Here is a 15,185-nt window from a genome sequence, read left to right as displayed (position 1 = left end):
AAACATCATGTTAATATAAATATATAATATGAATTGCATCAGTATTAAATAAATATGACATAAACCAGCTGTAAGCAAGATAGTGTGCAGGATTTTTTGTTGAATGAATTTTGTTGCTGTGTGACCCACACATGAACATGAAACAGGAATCCCACTGCAGAGGATATTTTAAAGAGGAACAGTCATTGCACAGAGGAAAGGGGAAATAGGGAAAATTTCTGGGTGGACCAACTGTTGTAAAAACTCCACGTTTTCCCTTTTTCAAAGTTTCACTTCCTTGTGAAAGGTTTTGACTGTCTTTTGTGACTTATCAGCAGTGAGAAGGGAGTCAGCAAATTGTCTCAGAGCATATTAGAGAGTGAGGAGAAGAGCGGTGGTGATCTCAGTAACAGCTTCTCTCCTCATCACTCCTCTGTTCGCTTCTCCAGGTTTGAACATGCTGCTGCTCCTACTGCTGCTGGCATCCACCGTAAGTAACACTTCTACTAGTCTACCCTGAGAAAACAGGGATAAAAGAAGATGTAGCACTTTGTGATGTTACACTGATACTTTTTTTGTTGGTCTCTTTTTTTACAGTTTGTTTTGTTAGTTAGTCTCTCCATACAACATCAGAACATCAGTGTTTTTTTAAATATATGTGTGAATGCAGGGTGATGGTCAGGCTCAGCGTGTGGTGGGCCAGAAGAAGAAAGACGCGTGTGCATGTGAGGTGAACTCCACCATGTGGTCGTTCCCTGCTCTTAAGTACGAGGCTGTGCTGCAGCAGGTTGAGTCTTGTGAGGGCTCCCTGAACAACCTGCAGGAACAGGTGAGAACTAAAGTGGATCAGCATCATTTTACTACTACTACTGATTTCAGGTATATAAAAATGGATAATGTGGCTACTGTGGAACTGAGCCATGTAATTAGTTAGATTAGAAACATTGATTCTAATGTGACATTATTTACAATTTCATAAGTGTTTATTTTGAACATAGAACCTTAAATCTACATTCAGTCATCAAGAAATGACTCATGAGTTTCTGTTTTCTTTCAGGTGCAGTTGTCCAACCAGCGTCTCCCTCAGATTCAGGCTCTGGTTGAGAACGCGACAGCCCGGCTGGCGCCTTACCAGTACCTGCATGATCAGGGCCTGCATTCAGCCTTGTCTCTGCGTTTGCTGGGCCAGGAGCTCAGCCAGCTGGAGACAGACATCAGTGACATCCACAGCCAGTTAAACAATACCCAAACACAGAAACTCTCCAGAGAGGTACGCTGAGCATGCAGTACAGTAACGATGTACAGTAGTACATGAGTAACATGACAAGAACAATATGATATAAATAAAATGCTACATTCTGGTAGTTTAGAGGAATGTTTACGGAATGTATATACTGTATGTTGTTATAAATATGTGTGTGTGTGTGTGTGTGTGTGTTAGGTGGGTAAACTGCGTACAGATGTAGACAGGATGCAAATGACAGACACAGTTAATATGAAGACCATAAAAGAGAGACTGCGCTACCTGAAGAATGGCGCTGAGTCCTGCAAGACAATTCCCAAAGACTACCGAGGTAAGTCTACTGTGTGAAATTGTGTGTCCTGTGAATGTGTTTGTAAGAGAGCTCTCATTCATTTATTGCAATAACAATGAAGAGAACTCTCTGAGGAAACATGCACATTACCTCCAGCAAAATAAAGCATGTTATATTTTGACAATAAAGTCATATTATTTCAAGAAAATCTTAATATCATGAGATGTTATGTTGTAACATTATGGGAATAAAGTCATAGTATTTTGAGAAAAAAAAAATCATAATATTTTGAGATGAAGTCCTAATTTTATGGTAAGAAAAACGTAACATTACGAGATTATGAGAGCAGCTTTCACATGTCAAATGAGGGACGTTAATGACTGAATGCACCCTGATGACTGGAAAAAAAATGTGGAGTGGAACTTAAGTTGAATCAGTCTGATTAATGTGGGAACAAAACATGAGTGCTCTGATGCTGGCACATATATCAAGATTCAGGTTAGCAGAGATTTAGATATACAGTTCAGAAAGCAAAACAACATGTGAAGTAGCGTCCCCAGATACGTTTAAGGAGAAGAGAAAAACAAAAGGACAGGCAAACTGTTTGGGAGCTCAACACTATCAACACACTTTGTGACAGTTTGAAAGCCTGTAGCTTATTTTTTTTTTTTTTAATATAACTAGTACTAGTAACTATTGTGTACTGTGTAACTACTACGCTGTACTGTACACTCCCTTATCTTCCTCATTGTTTCCAGGCCAGGGCAGGTACTGCCTTAAGGGCCTGATCACCGACATCAGCGATCCAGTCATGACTAAGGTCAGTCCACATGGTAAGAGCTACACCTCTGGTTCGTGGGGGAAACAGGCCCAGATGGACAGCGAAGGCCAGAAGAACAGCTACTGGGTTCAGACCCTACTCAGTAGTCACATCTGGGGCAACTCCCTGCGCATATACCAAACTTATGAAGACTTCATGGCCTCTGCCAACCACAGGGACTTCACCTTTGCTGGATCCTACAATCATGCTAATGCCATCGAGGGTCCCAGCGCTGTCCTGTACGGTGAAGCGCTGTACTATCACTGCTACCGCTCTGCAGATGTCTGCCGCTATGACCTGAACAGCAACACCGTCACACGGGTGACACTTCCAGGCACCGGTGTGGGTTTCAACAACAAATTCCCATATTGTTACTATGACTGTCGTGCCAATAGTGATGTGGACGTAGAGGCAGATGAGAAAGGACTATGGGCCCTTTATGCCACTGTTGGTAACCATGGTAATCTAGTGGTGAGCCGGCTAACTTGGGACAACGAGGCTGGGAAGCTCAATGTCTCACAGACGTGGGAGACGAGGCTCTTCAAGAAGGCAGTGAGCAATGCTTTCATGGTGTGTGGTGTGCTGTATGCCACTCGTTATGTGGACGAATACCATGAGGAGGTGTTCTACGCCTTCGATACAGCGACAGGCAAAGAGGACAACTCACTGGCACTGCCACTAGAGAAGGTAGCAAAAGGAGTGGCCAGTCTGAGCTACAACCCCACCAACAAGCAGATCTATATGTACAATGACGGATATCTTCTAGCCTACCAGGCCCACTTCTGATCTAAAGCTGTTGTGATTTATTGCAATTTCCAAATGGCAGCCATATTTGATTCACATAACACAAGAAATAAGCAAAGCTGGAAACAGTCCAGCATGAAGACTATTGCAAGCAACAACCAATTATGATGATCCATAATGTTAGCCAGTGTTTGTTGTTAAATACTTTGTTCTGTTAAGATTTATAGAGGAATGGCATAAACAGTATGTTGTAACAAATGTTTGGAATGTAATGTTTAATGAAAAATCAGTAAAAACCTAATTATATATTTTTTTAAAACTTTAAACACAGCTATGCTTTGAGCTAAATGCTCTTGTCAGGATGCTAACATGCTTACAATGACAATGATGGTCACATTAACATGAGTCATTAGCTTAATGTTTGCTAATTAGGACTAAACACAAAGTACAGCTGAGGTTGATGGGAATGACTTTAGTTTTGCAGGTATTTGGTCATAAACCAAAGTTTTGAACAAATTCAAATTTTGACCTGATGGTGAAAAACCAGTGGATCACTAGAGTTATTAGAATTCCACCTGTGGCTACCATGAATGTATTTATCAAATTTCATGGTAATCCATCTTATAATTGTAATTTAATGTGGAACAAAGTGGTGGACCAGCAAAACAACCAACATCACCCCACTACTAGCATGACTAAAACTTCAAATATTTAGTTAAATTGAATGCTAGTATTACACATTAATCTGATGTGGAGAAAGACTGAAGGACAATATTTTATTATTTAATATTTGATTTTGACTGCATTATTAAATCTAGAAACTTAACATGACTTCTGAAACTGCTATTGCTGATTTAAAAAGATAGATTTACAGTTAACAGAAAGAGCATGAGCCAGAACCAACCAACTCACTGATTGTATATTAACACAAGTGAACTTTCACACTGCTTAAGTAGCTAAAATTGACACTCTGCTGGAGTTAATTTTATGAGTCATTTTGGGTCAGTTGCATGAAATAAAGCATGTGTTTCTGTCATGTCTACCTCCAGATGACAACTGCGCTTCCTACTATTTTAGGCAGTCCAGCACAAAGACAAAGCAACAAAGCAAAATATATAAATGTACAGTATCATGGCCTGAAGTTCACTTCTGTGTGTGGCTGATCCAGTCTGAGTCAGCAGGGAGCCACATCTGGTCTGTTTTATTTGAGAAGAAGCATAACATTTATGGTACAACAGGAACTGACCATCATCGTCTTTTGTCTTTGAATGCCTCAAAGATTTCTTGAGACATCAAATTATGAAAAAATAAAAGTTAATGAAATGTAAATCTTCCAGTCAGACAAGGCTCACAGGCTACATAAAATGACAGATCATACGACATGATTGTATGTTCATTAACTCAATGCAAAAGAGTTGAAGCCTGAGAAAAAGGAAGCAATGAGCCATCTTTCCACCAGAGTGTGCTGCAAACCTGAGTCTGACTGAACTGAAGTGACATGTATCTATCTATCTATCTGATTAATAATAAAAGTGCTTTTGAAATCAGTAACACCTAGCACATTAAGCATTACAAACCCCACACTTCACACTCTCATACTACCAATCTGAGACAGTCTAACCTGTCAATCCTAGCAATGTGTCTGTGCTGAGCTAAACTTTTACAGACCAACTTCTTAGGCCAACTTTGACTGACTGTACATTATGCGCCCTCATGGTTTTCCTGTGCAATGAAAGATTTATAGCACATTTTCTAGCAATGCAGCTGCATTCTGAGATCTCAGTAATTACCTTCTATCATAACAGAGAAAACCAATGGCCCGAGCAACAAAAATAAAACACAAAGAAGTTGTAAGTTGTTGAATGGTGAAAAATGGCTGAACAAGAACTCCAAAGTTGTCTTATTTAAGAGGTGTCCTGAGTAGTCAACAAGCAAAGAGCCAGTGTTTGGAGCAGTTAGCTTTACAACGTGTAAATAAGATGGCTTTGGTGCTGTTGGAAGTAGCATTTTTACACTTTTCATGGAGTTAAGCTAGCCGTTTCCCCCTGCTTTCAATATGTTTGCTCATTAAGCTAGGCTGTGGATATTATGGATGTATAGAGAAACTGTATAGATCTTCTCATCTCATCACATCTGTACTAACAGAGCATGCACAGGGGAGGGAAAAGTAATTGCTAGGTCCCAACAACATTCTTGTTTGTGTGACTTGTTATTTAAGTGTCTCCATGATATGATGTCTATGATGTACAAATAACATTAAATACATTTTCAGGTAAATGTCTAATTTTTAAAGTGATAAAGCCAAAATAGTGCTGTGCTGTATGAAAGTTTCCAGTTATTTCAGTTATTTACTTTACAGTTTGAATGGGAGGTACTGAAGCTGTGTAATTTCCACATTGAACATACAATACTACAGCACATGTGGTATAGATGCAAGTGTATGTACCGAGCAGTTTGTAGCAATGCCGGTTATGCACAACTGGGGGCGATGTGATCACACACTGAAGAGCAAGAGAGGACAGATGTTTCCGCTGCTGTGGCCTGGTTTCCAGTTTCTGGCTGGCTGCCTCTCAGACACACCCAAAGCCCTGCTCACATAATGACAGACCTGCTGCCCTGCAGATTTAAAGAAGCCCAAACAGCAGCCGGCTGGCTCAGGACAAAACTTAATGGTCTACTCTTTACCCTTTATGTGGTCAGGCTGATTTGATGTTTCTTTGCAGGGAAAATAGACTGGGGAGGACCTACATGTTCTCTAATGATAGTCTGGGATTCTGTAACATTTTGGTAACATTCAGAGTCATAATTTTATCTTCAAATCTTCTCTTTCATCATTGCTACTTGGTCCCTTTCTGTAAAGATGAACAGACCAGTTAAAATGGTCATACAAGAACAAGGTATGAAATGAGATAATAACAGCTAATAGATTTAGAAATGCAAAAAAAAAATAAATCTACTGTCTGTGCTCATTTATAGGTTATTTAGAGCTGATGAGTCCTAAACTGAATGAATAACAACAGATTCAGCTAATAGTAATGCATCATTTGTCTCTATCTATCTTTGTTTGTATCACAGAGCAAGGCTACCTCCATCCTGTGCCAAAAACAGTTGAAATCCAGAAACCCAAAGTGTGTTGTTTTGAGTCTTTTTGTGTTTTGTACTCCATGCACTTTTTTCAATTTGATCTTTGCTGAAACAGTTTGAGAGCTGCAGAATTTGATTCAAGGCCAGGCAGGAGTGTGCAAGACCATAGACCATATAACAAATTAAGTCCACTGGCATTATTCTGACCTCCCCTTAACACAACTTTTAATATGCCTTTATTTTATAGCTTCACCTCCACAGGTGCAGTGTGTTTTTATCAAGCAGTAACCTCTAGGGCTGAAAAATTAAGCCATTGCAGAAGTGCCGAAAACTGCATTTCCTCAAATGGCCTCTTGAGTCTGGCTCCAAAAGCAAGTCAATCCCCATGGACCCCCATGTTAAAATGCCCAGCTTTACAGCAGAAATAAATGTTTACAGCCTGTTACAAAAAACGGTTTTGGTCTCTATAGCTAATTTCCCCTTTCATGACAACTGTATGCAGTGAATTTTTTTATAACTCACCCATTTAAATTTCATTGTGCTGTAAAGTTATCCATAATTAAGGATGTGGCTGCTTTGAATGACAGTTTGCTAGCCACTAGGTGGCTTGTTTCATCAACCTGGCTTCATTCGGCTGCCTCAGCTCCACCTCTTTGCCCATTTTAGATTAGCTGAGAGTTAGGCGGAGTCAGGCACTGCCAAGAGGGTGATGGCCGGAGCCGCCCACTTTGAGCTTCAAAACCGCCCTTCAGAAACCAGTGGGTGACACCATGGTGGCTACATCCATTTTTACAGTCTATGGTTTTCATTAATGCTAGAAAAAGATGCAGCAGCTTCTTCTCTCTTTTTGAGCGAGGAAAAACCACAAATAGAGAGACAGACTTTAGGCCGATAACGCTAGCTTCAGGTAGGGCTTTCACTTTTCATAAGATCAAATGAATTTAAACTGACATGTAATTTGTTTAAGTTCATTTGAACGCAACCCACATAGCCTATCCTAAAATATGTTATAGCTATAATCAAAGCAGATTTCCCTCCTCAGTAATATCTATGAGGAATGAGATGAGACGGATTTGTGCAAGGACATTAATAGAAAGTAATGACGTAAAAGTGTTTGATCTGTATTTTTAATTTAATGTTGTTGCTGCTAATGCTAATGCTACAGCTAATGCTGTTGTTAGCCCATTAGCCATACAAGCTCCTGCAGTTAAGTTTACAACATTGCCCATAGCTCCTGACCTGCTTCTTTTTGCTTCAGAATGCCAGTAAATTTTACCTGGCAAAATACAGTCTGAAAAAGTTCTCTCGCATGGCCTCTGCTGCCTGACAAGCTAATGTTACTGCAGGCAGTTGCATTTTACAAAATCAGCAAAGAGCCTGAATTGTTGAATCAAAAAATGCGTCCTCACATCTCTTCTCAGATGGTTTAGTGTCAGATGAGTACACAGCACTGCCTGTTGCACTTATACACTGTGAATTTTGAATTTGAAGAGATCATTACAGATTTAAAATTTCATTTTTTCCCATGTTTGAATGGTAGTCGGACCTGCAAATAAAGTTGACAACGTTGAGCTAGGGGATTCAAGCCCAGGAGATGAGCTGGAGAGAGCTATTGCTGCAAGAACTGCAAATAAAGGCCAAACCACTAAGTTTAATAAGTTTAAAATGAGAGAAAATCAGATCTCTGCTGGGGCTTTACTGACCACTTACAGTGCATCTCATAGTTATTGCCAGGAAGCCCATCCTGTTTTGTCTGCAAGGCAGGATCTTACCTTGATGATAACCTGACAATTTCATCTTCACATCCCCACACTATCATTAACCATAAATAAAGTATGTAATGGTCACATTAAAGAGTCCATTTGATACACACAGCCATTATCACTCACTGATGGTATCAAGTACAGATGATTACCAGTAATGACTGACATCAGCTGACCCCGCAATGAGCTGTCAGCCCATCTTCCTTAAAGCTGCACCAGCCCAGGTTTTCATGTAAAAATAAGCCTGGCTTTTCAGCTTAAATCACAGGCTGCTGCAGAGGAGAGTGCCCTGTCCACACACTGATTCAACCATTATAGATTGTAGATATAATTCTGATGTAAGTATATTCACTGAAGGATTATCCCACACACAGGAAGAGAGCAGTGATCAATTTAGAGAAAGCTGAAATTACCACAAGTAGATTTTTTCTCTCCCATGCTAACATTCTCACAATGACAATGTTAACATGAGTTTAACGTTTAACATGTTAGCATGTTAATATTTGATACTCAGCACTAAACACAAAGGATAGTTGATTGGAATGTCCTTAGTTTTGCACGTACTTGGTCATAAACCAAAGTATTGGACAAAGTAAAATTTTGACCTACTGTAGATGAAAAGTGAAAGGTTCACCAAAGTAATGTAAAAGAGGGGAACGTGAATGTGTGTATGGCAATGTCTTCAGATGTTTCTGAGACATTTTACTATAAACTACAAATGCCAAGCACATGCTGGTGCTACAGGAAAAGTCATTAGGATTCATCCTCTGGTGACCATGAATGTTTGTGCAAAATTTACTGAAAATCCATCCAATAGTTGTTGAGATATTTCCATCCATAGATTTGCCCCAGTTAGTAGGTCAACCTACTGGATTCCTGCATGCATATTACAGCACATACATGATGTCTCAGGAGTATTAATCCTCTCAAGAAAACCCCTCCCTCCCTCCTCCATTAGCATCAGCAGCATGCTAATGCTAATGGCTCTACCTCCATGTCCATACTGTCTGTATTACTGATACTGTCTGATAATCATAGTAAACACCAAAGTCCCTGTTTTCTGTCATTAGGCAAAACACTACAGTACTAAAATTTTAAGTGGTTGAATGAGAAAAACAACAGAAGAAAACCACGTTTTATTATTATGGAATGTAACTGGGGGATAGATCGGTGCAGTACAGCAAGGCTGTGGAGGGTTAATAAGATTACAGTAGTGCTACACTGGATTAACATGTGTGAATGGAAGATGTTTGTTGTGTGTGTGTGTGTGTGTGTGTGTGTGTGTGTGTGTGTGTGAGTGTGTTTGTTGGGGGTGGGGGGGCTGTGGGTGTTGAGTCCAGTGGAACTTGGCGGGTACTAAAGATACAGATTGTCTATTACAATCCAGCCTTTAAACATCCTCTCCTTTCTTGTTACAGTTAAATATTTTTCACATGTCACACGTCTGTGTTGTTAGTACCTGTGTCATGCAGTCATGGACAGCCTTCCATGCACTTACATGCAATATGCAAACACTGTGCATTCAATATGAATTCCGCCTAAGAGGAGCTAAAGAAGGAGCATTTCCAAGGACAGTAAAGGGTGTCCTTGGAAATGCCATTAAAACATTCATATGAAATGTACTGATTTTATTTACATAAACATGAATACTAGTAAGACCCCCCAAAATGTCAAAGACTGAGATAATCTATATTAGTAAATATAATGTATTACTTATATAAAATCTTAAAATATATAAAATATTCAAAGCTCAGTTTTTAAATTGAATGCAATATGAGGCATGATATCTTCCTCCTTAAACATGCTAGTGAATGAAACTTCATCACAACTCGATGATAACTTACAAATATGAACACACGTCTTGTCCTGCTGTGTAGTTCGTTGACAAGCCACAAAACAAACTAATGTCAGCTAGATAGCTAATTAGCTGCTCTGCTGCAGCACATTAAACAGTGTGTAAACATACCTGCAGATGTCACTATGGACCCGTTAGATGCTGGTTTGGTCACTGCACTTTAAAATCCTTGTTAGCGACACGCTGTCTGTCCATGACTTGTACTTACCGCAGTTTGTTTATTTGGTCTCCAATGAGACATTAAATTTTACAGTTAATCCATGGTCCACATGCATGCCAAACTATGTTCCGTTACACCCCTAGTCCTAACTGAATGTGACGCAAGTGAGTGTCAGCAACAAAATCAGTTTGATTGCTTTGTTTTCTATTGGAATGTCCTAACTGGCTGTTTTGAGCTGAACTTTTGACGCCCTGTTTCTATTTACGTCCTGTTGCTCGCGTTGAAAGCGCTGTAGGACAGTGTCATGGACAAGGAACGGCTATTCATTTAGTTGAAATGAGGAGTTATCTCTACGATTCCTCCTCATTTCACTACAAAAACCTAAATAAGGTAGCAGCTGGCTGGAGGGAGATCACCAGGGAGCTGGAAGTTTCTGGTTAAGTTGCTGTTGGCTATATTGTATGTCATTTCCAGTAAAGAAACATCTAAATAAAAAACGTGTGTTTTCTGTTTAAAAAGTACAAATGTAGGAAGATATCAAGTATGTGGTTTGTTGATGTTGCAGAAATGCATATTTAACGGATTCAGTGTGGACAGAAAGCGTCCGATGTTATCCAAGGCAATATGATAGTCGGACGTTCGCTTGCTGTTAGGACACGGTGTTAGCAGGGCTTGACCTTAACCCTTTTGCTCACCAGCCACTGTGGCTAGTGGTTTTCCAAAATTACTCACCATTCAGCATTTTCACTCACCATAGTTTTGTTGTTGGGGAATCTTTTATTTGATTAAAGTTGACTATGGTGTGCTACAATTTATTTGAAGAACTAGATTTACAACACTTTAAATGTAAATGACCACTGTAAAAACCAAAGACTACATAAAATGTATAACACTCCAGTCATCAATTATTCAGCTCTGATAAGGTTAAGACAAAGACAAAGACATTGAAAGAGTAGCTTCTTATTGCATATAATAAAAGTTGGGCAAGTGTCTAGAAGATTAGTTGGAAAGATAAAAACTTAACTGAACAAAACTAGCAAGAGAAAAACTTTGTCTATTTAAATATTTATTAACAACAACAGTAAATAATACAATGTAGAAGAAATCTCGGCATTGGAGAATTCTTTTTGTCTAATCAATTCAAATGTTTCCTGATTCAAAATGACAAAATTCTATACTCCTATTTTTCCCTCTTGCTAGCTGTGTGTGTGTGTTTCTGTGTGTGTGAGAGAGAGGGAAAGAGAAAAGTTTATATCCTCACAAGTGAATGTCAGCTGACTGTAAATGCAGCAGTAATGTCTGTGAGTGTGTGTGAAAGTGGCCTGGCCATGCTGCAGCAGGTGGGTGGGTGGGGGGTATTTATCAGCCCTCTTAGTGGCTGTAGGAAAACTAATGCTTGCTGGGAGTCAAGCTGACAGCAGTTTTCCTTGGATCAATCTGCAGCTCTGCTCCAGTTTATGATAAAAGAGTTCACTACATGGAAGGCCACCTGCCAGAGTGGCTATTAAGAGTGACTGTGTTACACGCCACTGATGAATTCTACCCGCATTTGGCAGATGGGAGGGTGCTAATGTCAAGTCCCGCTTGTTAGCTTGTGTAATATTATTGTATTATGAATCTCACTGTTGCAGTTTGTTTGATAGACAACTTCTTGTGAGTGTTGGTGTTAATGTGTAATGTCATGTAATTGTTTCATTTATTGATTTTGATATTTCAATTGGGTCCAATTTCTCTCTGGTGATACAACGTACATAAGCTTTGGTAGATTTTTTAACCTGTAAGTTTAGGCACAATGCCTGAAACTTGAAAACCTGACACTGGAATGTTTGATATTTCGAATTTGAGGTGCGGACTATATTTGTACCAAAGTTACAAGAAGATGAAGATTGAAATTTCCTGGCACTAGAATTTCAAAGAATTTCAGTATTTGTTTTACATTTGAATAATACAGCTAGAGTTGTTATATATCACACAGTAAGAAAAGCAGAAGATTGTAAATAAAATATGACTTTTCTGTGTTTTTTAAATTGTGTACCATTTGGTATGTGGCCTCTATAGTGTAATGATAAGATATCTAGTAATAATGATGAGATATAAGTTTTGATTTCTGGCTCACACAATGTAAGAAAGCACTGTTTCAATCCCCGTTGCTCCTTCACCAAGAACATTCACCTCACTAAAGAGACTTTGTTTCCTTTGAGATGCAGATGTCAAATCCACTCATCACTTTGGCATTTATCCAGTTTTTGCATAATGATTTTGGCGTGACCTAAAAGCTGCTTTGGCAGTTTATGAATGAAATTTAGTGTCAAAATTCCCAAAGCATTGTGGTTGGCTCAGAGCAGTTTCGGTGAGACTCCAAGGAGAGGAGGAATAAAAGGGAAAGCAGTGGAGGAGCGATGCTGGTGCAGACATCAGGCACCAGCAGGAGGCTGGCAGCACTGTTCTCCCCTCTAATTTAAGAGAGTAAGAGAGTAATTACACACCAATTTTACCTCCACCTCCTCCCCTGCCTACTGCGACTCCTCCCAGTCTCCCTCCTCCTCCTGCCCCCATCCACCTCAACCCATCACTGCCCTCATGATATCTTCTCCTTACCCACTCTGCACCTTCCTTCTTCATCCATTCTTTGCATTTGAGCTGTACTCGAGAAGTGAACCTGCTCGAAATTAATGAAACACCAAAATCATCCCTGTTACATTTAGCATGAACATTACCAACTGTTGGATCTGGCTGTTAAACTGAAATAAATTAAAATTAAACATTTAATGATAGCTAATGAACAGCACAGTGAAATTCATATATGTGTTTTTATGAAAAGGCTATTGCTGGAAGCTTGGCAACGTAGTCAATACTTGTTACTCACCCGTAACTTTCTAGCTAACTGAAACAAATGTAGTGCTAGCCAGCCACCATAGTCCGCTAAGCTAGCTAGCCAGCTAATTGGTCACTACCTGGAAAACAAATTAACACAGTTTATTTAAGAGAATATTCTACTTCAACCCCTGCCTCACAATCATCTACAAACAGTAAACTGTGGAGCGTTTTATAAACAGGGTGGGGTTATATTAAATTGGTTGGTGCATCCATTTCCTTACTTTGCAATTTCTTATCAGGGACTCTATCAGTCATTACCATGTATGCTAGTGTTAGCAAGAGATACATCTACTGAGACCCATATGGCTCTTATTTTCTTGAATCTGGCCGCAAAAGGAAAAATAGTACCCAAAATTCAACTGCACTTTCACAAAAATATAGCCAATGTAGATGAGTTTGGTTTCTACATTATTATTATCATTGTATATATGTTCTTTTGGCAATCAACTTTTACATGGTTTGAATGGATTTTACAAAAAAATCCCGACCCAAAATCAACTTACTGGCTTTTTTGCTGAGCTTTCAATCACATCTTGTGGTCTTCCTCAGTGGATGGAGTTTGCCCAGGTGTCATGGAGTAGCTCAGTTGCCATCCTTTGAACCAAGCATGGAACTTCTAAAAACTTCTCTCATGGCAAATGGCAAATGAAGTCCTACTCCAGCTGCCGAGGAAGAGTAAGAGATGCAGTTGAAAGCTTCACAAAAAAAGCTAATAAGTAGACATTCAATTAAGATTTGTTTTTGTTAAACCAATGTTTCCAAGGATACTCTCAGTTTTAATGGAGTTTAGTGGGTTGAACCAGATTGTGATTTGTAGATTTATGATGGCACAGCCAGATGTTTGCTACTGTACATTGTAGCTGCAAGAAAATCATTTAAAAAACACAACAAAAACTGTGTTTGGATACGCTTGCTGAACACAACATTCACATGAAAAGATTATGAAACATGAAGCTGAGGCTGTGTGGGTAAAACCACAAAGGTGTTGGCCCCGATGGAGAGAAATAAGAGAGAGTAAGAGGGAGACACGGAGAGAGAGGGGTGTGGGAGACGAGCTGTGATGGGTGGAACCAGCTTCTTTTCTATATGAGGCCTTCTAATGACAAGGCGCCTTGGAGTTTGGAGATATAAATACTTTTAAAAAGTTGTTCCAAGGAAAACCTGGAAAGAGTCCACCCTCCCTTCTTAAAATGACAGGGTGGATGGAAAGGGTGTGTGTGTGTGTGTGTGTGTGTGTGTGTGTGTGTGTGTGTGTGTGTGTGTGACTTTATTCACACACTGGGTGGACAGTTTTACTGTTTAACTTGTTCTTTCTTCCACAATGTGCCACTGTGTCACAGATGTCCCCATGTTAAACACCCATTAAACTCAGGCCATCCTCAGCTGTGCACTTGTAATTGTAAATGTAATTGTAATTTACATTCAAAATGTGTTGTCTTGCACTAATGACTTACTGTACTCTGAAACACATTTTGCTCATTTTCCAGAATTCTGTTTTTGCTGACCAAATACTGACACAGATGTGTGCGTTCTGTTGACACAAGACCGGGGAAACTGCAGTAAATGGAGAAAATAACAAGAAGCAAATTTAGACACAGGAACCTTTTTAGTGAGGCATAAACCTTCTATTTGATGTGTATCTTTCATTGGTGTGACCAAACCTGCCTTGGCAAGCAAAATGTTCCCCTGTTTGTTTACTAGTTGTTTTTTTTTTTTTTACCAGATTCATAGACTCACATTATTTTTTTCCAATGACTCCAACCATTGGCTCATACCTTCTCCCTTCACCTGAACCAACTGTTGTACAGCGCTGTTTAGTTAGTGTTAACCTCACAGTTCAGATTTAGGGGGAAAACCTGCAGATACAGAAATATTTCTGTACTTGTTGTGTAAAGACAGCTCTGTTACAATGTGTTAGTGTTATATTTATTTATGTAACAGCATTTAACCCTGGTTTTAAATGCGGTCAGCATCTGGATATGACATTAGGAAAAAGTGACATGACAGGTGATGTTCCTCCATACAGAAAACCCAAAGAACTTCATAACTGCAGCAGCCATTCTGTTTCTTTTCCAGGTGAAATGTCAGCCCATCATCATCATCGTATTTTATAGATTCTTTCCAGCAGTACCTGTAACATTTCCACTCACAGCAACAGTTTTTCTACCCATGGCAATGACAATACTATCTGTGCTGATGGCTGTCTTGTGCTCTAATAGAGTTGTGAAGCAGAAGGAGTTATTTCAGGCATCCAGAGGAAGGAAGAGTCCTGCTCATTTTCTGCATAGACAAGGTAGGTGACATCCAAGTCTTGGGTGGGCATCCAAGATGACTGAGTCCATCAACACTATCAGATTATTTGTGGCTA

General features: G+C 39.5%; 1 protein-coding gene across 1 annotated transcript; it reads left to right on the top strand.

Annotated features, from left to right (window-relative positions):
• Positions 1 to 263: 263 nt before the first annotated feature.
• LOC121897024 (olfactomedin-like) lies at positions 264 to 3,384 on the top strand. The gene is made up of 5 exons (XM_042411254.1): positions 264 to 469; positions 650 to 808; positions 1,037 to 1,249; positions 1,421 to 1,553; positions 2,273 to 3,384. The coding sequence occupies exons 1-5, from the start codon at positions 437 to 439 to the stop codon at positions 3,118 to 3,120; spliced, it is 1,386 nt and encodes a 461-aa protein (XP_042267188.1). The 5' UTR covers positions 264 to 436; the 3' UTR covers positions 3,121 to 3,384.
• The last annotated feature ends 11,801 nt before the right edge of the window (positions 3,385 to 15,185 follow it).

The sequence above is a fragment of the Thunnus maccoyii genome, chromosome 5, assembly GCF_910596095.1.
Source record: "Thunnus maccoyii chromosome 5, fThuMac1.1, whole genome shotgun sequence".
Taxonomy (NCBI): Eukaryota; Metazoa; Chordata; class Actinopteri; order Scombriformes; family Scombridae; genus Thunnus; species Thunnus maccoyii.
The sequence above is the reverse complement of the archived record's forward strand: the minus strand, read 5'-3'. Positions and strand labels throughout refer to the sequence as shown.

Coding starts and splice junctions, on each gene's coding strand:
- LOC121897024 (XM_042411254.1), top strand. CDS start 437: ATGCTGCTGCTCCTACTGCTGCTGGCATCCACC. Junction 809..1,036: donor TGAACAACCTGCAGGAACAG/GTGAGAACTAAA, acceptor GTTTTCTTTCAG/GTGCAGTTGTCCAACCAGCG. Junction 1,250..1,420: donor CACAGAAACTCTCCAGAGAG/GTACGCTGAGCA, acceptor TGTGTGTGTTAG/GTGGGTAAACTGCGTACAGA.